This window comes from Mobula birostris, chromosome 1, assembly GCF_030028105.1.
Source record: "Mobula birostris isolate sMobBir1 chromosome 1, sMobBir1.hap1, whole genome shotgun sequence".
In the NCBI taxonomy this organism is placed as follows: Eukaryota; Metazoa; Chordata; class Chondrichthyes; order Myliobatiformes; family Myliobatidae; genus Mobula; species Mobula birostris.
Window position 1 is genome coordinate 93915403 of NC_092370.1, and position 13139 is coordinate 93928541.

Sequence of the window (13139 nt, forward strand, 5' to 3'; positions counted from 1 at the left end):
GTAACATGCCTTTGCCCCTTCTCTTATCAGTAGAAACAGCTCTACCAGGCTTAGTAGCTATTGGGAGCATTTAATAGGTAGTGTGAGCTTGTCCCCATTGCCACCTCTAGCTATAACAACCTTAAGGAAATACTTGATAAATTCACGAAAACATAATTAAAAAATAGCTTTACTAGCAATTCAATTAATGTACTCTAAAATAACATTTCTCTATTTTATTCAGTTGGACACTTTAAAACAAAAAAGTGGATTCTATTTTCAATAGAATAGGACAGATAAGATCGTTGCTATCTTATCTGGTTGACTTTTAAGATGTATTGACCTTCATTAAATAAACATAGAATTTGGACTTTTGAGATAAGAGGTAAAGAATTTGGTTTTAAAATAGCCTATTCTTCCATATTTTAATTAAAGAGGGAAGGATGATGAGTATTCTAATACTATATTGTTTTGAAGTATTTTATTTGATTTTTGACATCACAAAGTAAAATTAACTATATTTTTGAACAACTTCTGTTTGTAAAGTGTACTTAACTGGAGAATACCTCACAAGGTGCTTCAAAAGAAAGTGAGAATACAGAAAATATTGAGACTTAGAGAAGATAGTTTGATGCTGACTTTCTGATGTTGGCTTTGTCTTAAAGGCGGATGAGGTAGGGCGATGGGGTGATAGGGTGTAAATTCTAGAGTTTTTGCAGCAAAAGGCAAGTGATGAAGTGATTAAATACATTGATGTTAAAAACACAGGAATGGGGAAGTTCATCTATCTCAAAGGTTTTTAAAGGCATAAATAGGATACAGAGATAATGATGGGCAAGACCATACAGTACTTGAAAATAAGATTGAGAATTTTTAAATCAAGGCTTTGTTTAACCGAAATGTTAGATGAAAGGAATAGAAGCAGAAAGATTGTTTCCACTGTTAGGTAAGACTAGAACTAAGGGTTATAGTCTAGATTCAGGGGAGTGGATTTAGGACGAAGATGATGAGAAAGGACCTTTCTCAGAGAGTAGTGAATCTGTAGAATTCTCTGCCCGCGAAAATAGTCGAGGCCACCCTATTAAATATTGTTACAACACAGATTTTTGCACAGTAGGGAAATTGAGGGCTAAGAGAAAAAAGTCAGGTAGATAGAGCTGAGTCCATGACCCAATCAACTACAATCTTATTGGATGGCAGAGCAGGCTTGGAAAGATAGATGGCCTACTTCTCTTCCTATTTCTTATGTGCTTACGTGAGTAGGAATTGTGAGTTATGACAGGAGCACAAGATTATTAAGATAAGAATTAAAGAGGTGAATCTGGGTGATGTAAACTGTGAAGTAATTCATTACAGAAAACCTGTTTTATGTACTACTTTCTCCCTCTTTTGTTAGGAAGTTGAAAATATATCAGTGCTGTTTTTTCCACTTCGAATCCCTGCTCTGAAAATTAAAACTCAACTGAAAGAGCCATTTGTTGCGAACTTGAAGACTGAACGTGATCTTTGGCAACTGATTGTGAAAGAGATGTGGGCTGGGAGCACAATGGCAAATAAGCACAAGGTGTGGATGCTGATTATTTCAGTTTTGCCTAATAAGACTCAATTGAAATCCTTCATTAACTTTAACAGATTTAATAAGAATCCCAAGGGAAATATTAATCCATTAATACTGTCCATTCTCTAATGTGTACTCAGATGTTATAGCAATCTTGCTTTCCTGACATACTACAGATAACTAAGCACATAATGAAGGCTTGCTTTATAAGAGACTCTATGGCCACAGCGAATGCAAAGTGGATTCAATTCAAATGGAACTTAAAATTGGTTAAATTTGATGACAGAACTGCTGGAATTGGTGGATTTGACAGATAGGAAAGACTTGGTTTTGGACAGGAGGTGTCAGCTGACATAAAAGGTGACAGGTGGAATGTCTTGAAGTAAGCAGCTATGGTTAATGGATGTGTGGTGATGAAATTTCAAACTAAGAAAATCATAATGGTGAGGTATGATCATGATCTTTTTTTAAGCACGTAACTTGGTGGTTGAATAGTAAAAGCAATAGCAAGAGATGACTTTTTCTGCAATCAGCAATAGTAGTTAAGCAAGCACTGGTGATGGATTGTGATTTTGTTGCATTTAAGATGAAAGCTTTGATGTTGAGCTGAAGGAAGTTGTAACTTATTCAAATTCATGTCATCCAGATTGTCCAGCGGAAGGGAAATGGTTGCAGAATTGGAAGAGCGAAATCCAAGTCACAAAAGCTTGTGTGTGAAAATTAACCACATGGCTGGAGTGAATAATGGACAATGATCAGATAAGAAAGGGATGGTTAATCTTTTGTTAAAAGAGAGGTAAAACTAATATTAAAAGGGTGCTGTCTTCAACTAAATAGCTAAAAATGGAAACTTTCTTGAGCAGACAATTTGAAATTGGGATTTGTGTGAAGACGCATGGATGTAAGTAAAGTGAATGAAAATATAATGGGAAAAATACAAAAAGGTCAGACTCAGTTATAAAATCCTGAAATTCAGATCACCTTCATTTCTGTAATGTGGAGACTGCTTTATGGTGTTACTGAAGTATTTTCAAGTTTACAATCACACATAACTACCCAATTTTCCAACACTGAATTATCTTTAACTTTTTAGGATCCGCAGTACATTCAACAAGCATTGACAAATGTTTTGCTGATGGATGCTGTGGTTGGATGCTCACAATCACGAGCCATTTATGCTGCATCTAAGTTGGCTTATTTTGACCAGATGAGAAATTTGGGTAGGAATAAGAAATCTTTGTTAACTTTTCTGATTTTTAATCATTTTGTGTAATTGTTCCTGATTTTGAGACAGCATTGTTTCTTGGTCAAAAAATATAATTATAAGTCTAAATATTGGCTAATATTTACTTGTTTAAAACCTATAGTAATAGAACTTGATGATAGGCCAATAAGTAAGTTATAGGCATTTTATCACATCTAAATTATGATAAAATTAAATGTTCATTCTAACATAACAGAAAGTGTTGAAGTGCACTACTGGCCCTTGCTATTTTTTGGTTGGGTGGTGGTGGATGGGTGGAAATGCATTTCTCTAATCTTTCCATGTGACCGCTATATTAACCAACAAAGTAAAACATTATGAAGTATTCTTTATTGATGCACTTGTCCCACCTCACAAACGCGTACACCTGTCCTCCCTCGTCACCCCCTTCCCTTGATCCCTCACACTCGGAGACCATCATGTCCCAACTACTTCTCCCTTGCAGTTTTTCCTAACCTTGGCACACCTTTATCACACTTTGGTCTCCAGTTCCTGACCCTGGTCCCAACTGCGCTTCTGCCTGTGTATGTGCCAGTAGTCAAAATAGTATCCTCACAGATGCTCCCAATGCCCCTGATGCTCCATTTTCACATTAGCTTCTGTTCTTGTTATGCTCTGCACAGTTTGCTCTGTTGCTACTAAACTGCAGTGGCATTTTTGGCCACACTGGATCAGATAATTAATATTCCTGTACGTAGATTTCTAAATCCAAGTGTGCTCACTCTATAGTACTGATTAAATACTGGCAAATTTGATGTATATGTTAAGATTTTTTAAAGACAGACTTATTTCTTTTTACCTTCTGTTTTATTGTAAATGTATCCTAGTGATTCCGAAAACAACTTCGGAGACTTTAAAACAAAAGATAAACCCTTCTGCTGGTCAGACTAGTCCTCAAGCTGTGAATGCACTCTTGTATACATCAGGTAAAAAAATCAGTTATTTTAAGTAATTAGATACTGTTAAAGTATTTTATATAATATTTGTTAGGCCTTCTAAAATAGAACTTTTTTTGTCCATATAGAATATACTAAATCTGTGTGATTTTAAAAAGGATCATTCAGAAATGCATGAACATTTTATAATTCAGTTGCAAGGGCGTAAGTAAAGATTGAGGTTTATTATTTAGGCCATTGTTACTTTCTTGGGAAGTGGGTTTGATTATATTGGCAACTCACAGTAAAAGCATCCAGACAGTATGTTCTAATTGACTAAGAAGAAAAAATGTACATGTTGATCATAGACATTGAGTAGTAGCATTAATTTGCTGGTTTAAGGAGAGAAATATAAGGGAAAGGGAAGGAAACTCACCATTTTCTAAATTCTGTGTGATGTCAATTTTCAATTTTGTTTGTTGATCAACTTCCCTTTGTGTGTTGGGGGGAAATTACTCCTCAGCTTCCTTTTAAGCCTCTTTCCACTCACCTTAAACTTGCACCCTCTAGTTTTAGACACCACACCATGTGAAACAGATACTGGCTATTTAGCATATCTATGGTCAGAATTTTATATACCTCTATCATGTTCACCTCTCAGCCATCTGCGCTTCATGGAAAACAGACCTGACTAGTTCTATCTCTTCTTATAACTCAAGCGCTCCAATTGAACTTGTATCCTTAAGAATCTTTTCTGCACCATCTCTAGTTAAATTACATCCTTTCTGTAGTATTGCAACCAGAGGTGCACACAATACTCCAATTGTGACCCAACCAACATTTTGTACAGTTGTAACATGACATACCAACTCTTATACTCAGTGAAGACAAGCAAACCACATACATGCTTGCCTTCATTGGCCAGATGGTAGACAGGTTAAGATTTCAATACATATCGAGCCACATGTACAAAATATTTTTAAATATCTTGATAGTATATGTGGCATATATAGGAATAATATATCTTTGAATATGAGGATTTAAATCCTTTGTAGTAATATGTGTTTAAAAACTGAATCATTTTGGTATAAAAGTAATTGCTTTGTAAGTTGAAATTACTTTTAGATCTTGCTTATTTTTGCTTAAATCAGTGTACAGCAGCCATTGTGATAAAAGAAAAAGTAAATTTCCGTACCTTTGTTTTTGACTTGTCTCTGCACTAAATCATGAATTGAACACTTCATTTTGCTAGGTAATCTGATTCACCCAGAAAAGCATGACAATGTAAATCCAAAGTTATGGTGTGCATTAAGTGAAGGAAAAGTAGTCCTCTTTGATGCCTCATCTTGGTGCATTCAGCAACATTGCATTCAAGTGGGCAACTCAAAACTGGTGAGTTTAAACTTAAACAAAAATTGGGGTGATGAAATTTGTGCATTAAAGATAGGTGTAATACAACATTGAAAATAAGTTGAGCAAATATGAAATATTTGTAGATTATAAAACTGCATAACCATGTTAATAAATTGTTTAAATTTTTAATAAAACCGTTATTAATTCAGAAGAAATTCTGCAAGATTCTTGTCTCTTTTCAATGATAATGATTGCAGAGTACTTGGTATTATAGTTCTGAGGGTTAGATGGCTTTTCTTTATGCCACAGAAGTCACAGGAAAAAAAAAGAAAAAGTAGGTCTATTCTTGTGGCCTGTTATTTTGAGTGAAATTTCTTAGGAACAGAGCTGGTTACATCTATAAACATTTTAGCAAGTAATGAGTTGCTAGTTTTCTGGTCCCTAGAAATGAGAAGTCAATTAACATTTATAATAGTTCAAAAACTGAAGTACAAGACAGTTACGTTAGCAATGTAGAGATGTAACAATGTAGAGATGATTTATTCTGAAGAGCCTTATTTTTAATTAATGAAACCAACTATATATATTATTGGGATAAATTGCTTAAATTAAACATTTACTTTTAGAACTGTATGTTGGGAGTGGAATTTGGCCAAGTCTGGATAGGTTCACAAGATTCCTCTATTTACATTATAAATACTCTCAGTATGTCCTGCAACAAACAGCTGACTGAACATTGCATCGATGTCACTGACATGGTCCTGGAGGATCAGGGCTCAAACTTCAGGTATTGTGCCTTTCACAAGTATGTTAAAATGTGTGGAAGTTTATTACTTTAAAAATTTAAGTGCTTGAAGATGAGGTGTGAAGACAGTATCAATTAAAATTATGTTTAATGTATTTTAATAAGTGTTTGTAAATTAGTTCCTGGGAATCATTAAAGTTTTGTCAAACCACTTTATTTGTTTTTTATCGCTTTTTAAAAATTTTAACTTAATTTTTTTATGTCTTGTGTTATACTGCTTCCACAAAACAATAAAGTTTACAACATATATCAGTAATAAGAACTTGATTCAGATTCTGATTCTGAATGTTCCCTTACATTTCTAGTCAGAAACGGGTGTATTCCTGCAGTCTAGATGGAAGTGTCATTTGCTGGGATGTGAGCACTTTGGAGATAAAGACTAATTTTCAGTTGCCCAACTGCCACAGACTAACTGCCATTAAACTCCATAATCATATGCTCTGGTGCTGTGAGTATTAAAGATAGTGACTTTAAAAATTACAGTGGATACCAGTTAATTGGAACACATCAGGACCAGTACATTTTGGCCTAATTAAGCGGCTGCCCCAATTAGCCAGCGTTTCATGGAAATAGTTTCAAAGATGCAAGAAGGCAATTTACCATTAAATTGAGTAACAAATTACTACTTAAAAGAAACACAGAACAGATTTGAATACAAACAACAGGATCTCGCTGGCTCCAACACCTCAGGGCATATTCAAAACCCGGACTCCAGCAACGACCATGGACACCTTCAAAGCGATTGCGCAACCACCAACTGCGACTCCAGCCTTGAACTCCAGGCCGGGTCTTTATGTGCTGCTGTTGTGATTCCCGTCTCCCCTTCCCCCACCAATACTCTGCGATCCCGTCTCCTTCAGATCCCATCGTCAGCTCCTGGGTCCTCAGAGGCTCCATCTTTGTCTCACCCCAACCCTCCCTTCTCCATTGATACTCCCAGCCTCCCCCCCTCCCCCCTCTGATCCCAGCTCTCATCCGTGCCGGCCATCCCCTCCGACCTTCAACTGTCGGAGGCAGAACTCTCTGTCCTCAGTAAGGGCCTCACCTTTGTCCCCCTTCGACAACACCTCAGCGAGTTCCGTGTTCGCCATGATGCGGAACTCTTCTTCCGCCGTCTCCGAGCCTACTTCTTCGGCAAGGACTCTTTCACCCCCACCGATGACCCCTTCTCCCGTCTTCAACCCTCCTCTTCTTCATGGACACCCCACTCTGGTCACCTGCCTGCTCTGGATCTCTTTATCGCTAACTGCCGACAGGACATCAACCATCTCGACTTCACCGCACCTTGTTCCCATTCCAACCTCACTCCTTCCGAACGCTCTGCTCTCCACTCCCTCCGCACTAATCCTAACCATACTATTAAACCCGCTGATAAGGGGTGTGCTGTTATAGTCTGGCGTACTGACCTCTACCTTACCGAGGCACAGCGACAACTCGTGGATACCTCCTCTTATTTACCCCTCGATCGTGACCCCAGTAAGGAGCACCAGGCCATTGTCTCCCACACCATCATCAACTTTATCCGCTCAGGGGATCTCCCATCCACTGCTACCAACCTTATAGTTCCCACACCTCGCACTTCTCATTTCTACCTCCTACCCAAGATCCACAAACCTGCCTGTCCTAGCAGACCTATTGTCTCAGCTTGCTCCTGCCCCACCGAACTCGTTTCTGCATACCTCGACACGGTTTTATCCCCCCTTGTTCAATTCCTTCCTACCTATGTTCATGACACTTCTCACACTCTTAAACTTTTCAATGATTTTAAGTTCCCTGGCCCCCAACGCTTTATTTTCACCATGGATATCCAGTCCCTATATACTTCCATCCTCCATCAGGAAGGTCTCAAAGCTCTCCGCTTCTTTTTGGATTCCAGATCTAATCAGTTCCCCTCTACCACCACTCTGCTCCGTCTAGCGGAATTAGTCCTTACTCTTAATAATTTCTCCTTTGGCTCCTCCCACTTCCTCCAAACTAAAGGTGTAGCTATGGGCACCCGTATGGGTCCTAGCTATGCCTGCCTTTTTGTTGGCTTTGTGGAACAATCTATGTTCCGTACCTATTCTGGTATCTGTCCCCCACTTTTCCTTCGCTACGTCGACGACTGCATTGGTGCTGCTTCCTGCACGCATGCTGAGCTCGTTGACTTTATTAACTTTGCCTCCGACTTTCACCCTGCCCTCAAGTTTACTTGGTCCATTTCCGACACCTCCCTCTGCTTTCTAGATCTTTCTGTCTCTGTCTCTGGAGACAGCTTATCCACTGATGTCTACTATAAGCCTACTGACTCTGGACTATTCCTCTTCTCACCCTGTCTCTTGCAAAAGTGCCAGCCCCTTCTCGCAATTCCTCCGTCTCCGCCGCATCTGCTTTCAGGATGAGGCTTTTCATTCCAGGACGAGGGAGATATCCTCCTTTTTTAAAGAAAGGGGCTTCCCTTCCTCCACCATCAACTCTGCTCTCAAACGCATCTCCCCCATTTCATGCACATCTGCTCTCACTCCATCCTCCCGCCACCCCACTAGGAATAGGGTTCCCCTGCTCCTCACCTACCACCCCACCAGCCTCCGGGTCCAACATATTATTCTCCGTAACTTCCGCCACCTCCAACGGGATCCTACCACTAAGCACATCTTTCCCTCCCCCCCTCGCTCTGCTTTCCGCAGGGATCGCTCCCTACGTGACTCCCTTGTCCATTCGTCCCCCCCATCCCTCCCCACTGATCTCCCTCCTGGCACTTATCCCTGTAAGCGGAACAAGTGCTACACATGCCCTTACACTTCCTCCCTTACCACCATTCAGGGCCCCAGACAGTCGTTCCAGGTGAGGCGACACTTCACCTGTGAGTCGGCTGGGGTGATATACTGCGTCCAGTGCTCCCGATGTGGCCTTCTATATATTGGTGAGACCCGACGCAGACTGGGAGACCGCTTTGCTGAACACCTGTGCACTGTCCGCCAGAGAAAGCAGGATCTCCCAGTGATCACACATTTTAATTCCACATCCCATTCCCATTCTGACATGTCTATCCACGGCCTCCTCTACTGTAAAGATGAAGCCACACTCAGGTTGGAGGAACAACACCTTATATTCCGTCTGGGTAGCCTCCAACCTGATGGCATAAACATTGACTTCTCTAACTTCCACTAATGCCCCACCTCCCCCTCGTACCCCATCCGTTATTTATTTTTATACACACACATTCTTTCTCTCACTCTCCTTTTTCTCCCTCTGTCCTTCTGACTATACCCCTTGCCCATCCTCTGGGTTCCCCCCCCCATCTTTCTCCTCGGACCTCCTGTCCCATGATCCTCTCGTATCCCCTTTGCCAATCACCTGTCCAGCTCTTGGCTCCATCCCTTCCCCTCCTGTCTTCTCCCATCATTTTGGATCTCCCCCTCCCCCCCCCACTTTCAAATCTCTTACTAACTCTTCCTTCAGTTAGTCCTGACGAAGGGTCTCGGCCTGAAACGTCGACTGTACCTCTTCCTAGAGATGCTGCCTAGCCTGCTGCATTCACCAGCAACTTTGATGTGTGTTGCACAGATTTGAATACTACCATTTGGCCCATTGAGTCGATCTGCCATTTCTTTATGGCTGATTCACTTTTTCTCTCAGCCCTAATCTCCTGCTTTCTCCCCATATCCCTTCATTCCCTGGCCAATCAAGAATCTATCAACCTCTGCCTTAAATGTACATAAAGACTTGGCCTCCACAACTGGCTATGGCAAAGAAGGCCATAGGTTCACCACTCTCTAGCTAAGGAAGTTCCCTCTCATCTCCTTTCCAAAAGGATGCCCCTCTATTCTGAGGCTGTGTAATTTGATCTTAGATACTCCCACCATAGGAAACATCTTCCCCACATCCACTCTATCAAGGCCTTTCACCATTCGATAGATTTCAATTAGGTCACCCCTCATTCAACTGAATTCCAGTGAATAGAAGCCCAGAGCCATCAAACTCTGTTCATATGACTAGCTATTCAATCCTGGAATCATTTTTGTGAACTTCCTTTGAACCCTCTCCAGTTTCAGTACATCCTTTCGAAGATCAAGGGCCCAAAAGTGCTCACAATACTCCAAGTGAGGCCTCACCAGAGCTTTATCAAATCTCAACATTACATCCTTGCTTTTATATTCTAGTCCTCTTGAAATGAATGCTAACATTGCATTTGCCTTCCTCACACAGACTCAACCTGCAAATTATCCTTCAGGGAATCTTGCACAAGGGCTCCCAAGACACGTTGCACCTCAGTTTTTTTGTATTTTCTCTCCATTTACAAAACAATCAACCCTTTCATTTCTTCTGTCAAAGTGCATGACAGTACACTTCTCAACACTGTATTCCATCTGCCATTTCTTTGCCCATTCTCCTAATCTAAGTCCTTCTATAGCCTCTGTACTTCCTCAAGACTACCTACCCTTCCATCTGTTTTTGAGAGTTGTCTCAAATAAGTGGCTGCCCTGATTAACGGATGATTCAAGTAACTGGAATCCACTGTATTTCTGTAGTTATTTATATTAAAGACAAATTAAGAGTATGATAATTTTTTTAACCTAGCAAATCATATTGTAATTTATATGAAATGTAATGTGCAAATATGTTATTATGTAAGGAAGCATAAGAAAAATAGAAGAAGCAAGTCATTATTTGGTCCCTCTGGCATACTTCACTATTCAGTCAGGTCGTGGCAGATCTGTTATTTCAACACAACCTTCCTGCACTAAATTTGTATCCCCAGAATTGGTTTAATTTCTGTGCCATTTCCTTGTTCTCATAAATCTTTCCTGAACCCTCTTCTATACCTCCAGCCCTTTCCTATAATGAGTCAACCAAAATTGAGTGCAGTACTCTAATTGAAGCTTTTTTCAGTGTTTTATAAACTTTTGACATGAATTCCCTGATTTTATAATCTCTGTCATCGTTCATTAAGTTCAGAATTACCTATGTCTCCATAACTATTTTTTCAATCAACCCTGCCACTTTCAATTATGTGTACAACATGTTGCCCTTGCACTTCTTTTATATATCCTGTTTTCTTCAGTCTAGCCATCTCCTCATTCTTCCCAAAACACATCTCCCCACATTTCTGCACATTAATCACTCAAGTGCAATGATTGCAGTTAGTATCTTTATTGTGTCTTACTTTACTCCTTGGCCAACACTTGTATTTTATTTGTCTACTTATTACCAACCCTTTGGTTGTCTTCTGAAGAAGTCTGAAAATTTCCCAGTCTTCTAGCTTGCTGATGTTCTTTTTACTGGTGACATTATAAACCATCTTCTTTGACCTAATGCTAACTCTAACTCCTCTTGATGTCCACAGCTGGGCTTTTTTTCTTTTTGAGTTTTGTTTTGCCCTGAAGCAAAATATGTTAGATTATATCTCTGTTAAATGATTGTCTGTGACACTAATACTGGTCACATCCATTCTGTCTCTGCAAGGTGTAGGAGACGCACTGCTGGAAGTGAAAAAGACCGGGCAAGTTTTCCGAAAAGTGGTACTAGAAAATCCAAAAGGAAGTCGCACCTTTTTCAGCTGTTTTCTTGTCTTTCCTGAGGTAGGTTTGTGGTTATTTTTATTAACTACTTGTGGTTGAGTTCTGTTTGTTGAATTTATATAAGCTTTATTTCTGATCTGTTAATATTAGAATGATGCAGTGACAGTACTGAAGCAAATATTTTCCTTCCTTCAATGAAATTGTTCTCAGTGCCCATATAATCAATTATTTCCTCAAAACTTGTGAGTGGAAGGAATGGTGACTAGTGTGTATCTGCTTATAGCAGATTTAGATGTCCATCAGTAAATGTGGCTGGACCATATCAATCATTCCTCTCCCAAAACTATCATCCTGTGGAGGAAAGAAATTTTAGTAATGTTCCCTTTAATTTCTAAACTACTTACATCACTTCATTAACTAAATCAACACAGGAAACTGGGTGACAGGAAGGGAAAAGGAGTTGAGGAGCCAGTGCAGAGTACCCCTGTGGCCAACACCCTCAACAGCAGGATAATGTCTGGGGGATGACTTACAGAGGAAATTTACAGTGGTTGGGTCTCTGGCGCTGAGTCTGCATCTCTGACTTAGACGGGAAGGGAGCAAGAGTGGTGTGCTGTGGTGATAGGAGATTTGTTAGTTACAGGAATGGACAGGATGTTCTGTGGGCGAGAATGAGATTCCTGCATAGTATGCTGCTTCCCAGGGCCAGGGTCCTGGATGTCTCAGATCGAGTCCTCAGCATTCTTAAGTTGGAGGACGAGCAGCCAGAAGTCATGGTCCATGTAGGTACCAATGACATGGGTAGAACGAGTGATGAGGTTCTGCATAGTGAGTTCAGGGAGTTAGGAGCTAAGTTGAAGTGCAGGACCTCTAGGGTTGTGATCTCAGGATTGCTACCTATGCTATGTGCCAGTGATGCTCGAACTAGGAAGATTATACAGCTGAACATGCAGCTAAGGAGTTGGTGTAGGAGGGAGGACATAAGATTTTTGGGTCATTGGGCTCTCTTCCAGGGAAGGTGGGACCTGTACAAAAGGGATGGTTTGCACCTGAACTGGAAGGGGACTAATATCCTAGCAGGAAGGTTTGTTAATATTGCACGGTGGGGTTTAAACTTGAGTTGCAGGGGGATGGGAAGCAGAGTGCCAGAACAGTTAGTGGAGAGGTTGTGGAAGCAGATGTTGGCAAGACCTCAAACGAAGTTAGGAATCAAGGTTAAGCACGGTGTGACAAGATTAAAAAGGGTGTACACAAGACTGAAGGTATTGTATCTGAATGCGTGCAGAATACAGAATATGGTAGATGAACTTGCAGCATATCTGCAGGTTTGCAGGTATGATTTTTGTAGGCATGATGGAATCATGGCTGAAAGACAATAATTGGGAGCTTAATATCCAGGGATACACATTGTATCGAAACAATAGGCAAGAAGGCAGAAGGAATGGTGTTGCACTGTTGGTAAAAAAAAAAAAAAAAAAAAATAATGAAATCAAATCATTAGAAAGAAGTGACATAGGGTCAGAAGGTGTTGAGTCATTGTCGATAGAGCCAAGGAACTGTAGGTGTAAAAAGACCCTGATGGGAGTTGTATACAGACCCCCAAACAGTAGTAAAGATGCGGCCTACAAATTACAACAGGAGATAGAAAATGAATGCCAAAAGGGCAAGCAACACACATAAAAGTTGCTGGTGAACGCAGCAGGCCAGGCAGCAGCAACTTTTATGTGTGTTGCTTGAAGTTCCAGCATCTGCAGATTTCCTCGTGTTTGCCAAAAGGGCAGTGTTACAATGGTCATGGGGGACT

At 40.3% G+C, this 13139-nt stretch overlaps 1 protein-coding gene across 6 annotated transcripts in view; it reads left to right on the forward strand.

Moving 5' to 3' along the window:
* The window catches only part of dennd3a (DENN/MADD domain containing 3a), a 146658-nt gene that overhangs the window by 108592 nt on the left and 24927 nt on the right, over positions 1-13139 (forward strand). For 5 of the 6 annotated variants that reach the window (XM_072259482.1, XM_072259475.1, XM_072259486.1 and 2 more), the window contains 7 exons: positions 1376-1543; positions 2631-2757; positions 3629-3727; positions 4929-5068; positions 5656-5816; positions 6140-6282; positions 11280-11395. In XM_072259482.1, the coding sequence (XP_072115583.1) occupies positions 1376-1543; positions 2631-2757; positions 3629-3727; positions 4929-5068; positions 5656-5816; positions 6140-6282; positions 11280-11395 (954 nt within the window). Of the gene's footprint in view, positions 1-1375; positions 1544-2630; positions 2758-3628; positions 3728-4928; positions 5069-5655; positions 5817-6139; positions 6283-11279; positions 11396-13139 lie in introns of those variants that run through there. The other variant, XM_072259491.1, reaches the window with a different exon arrangement.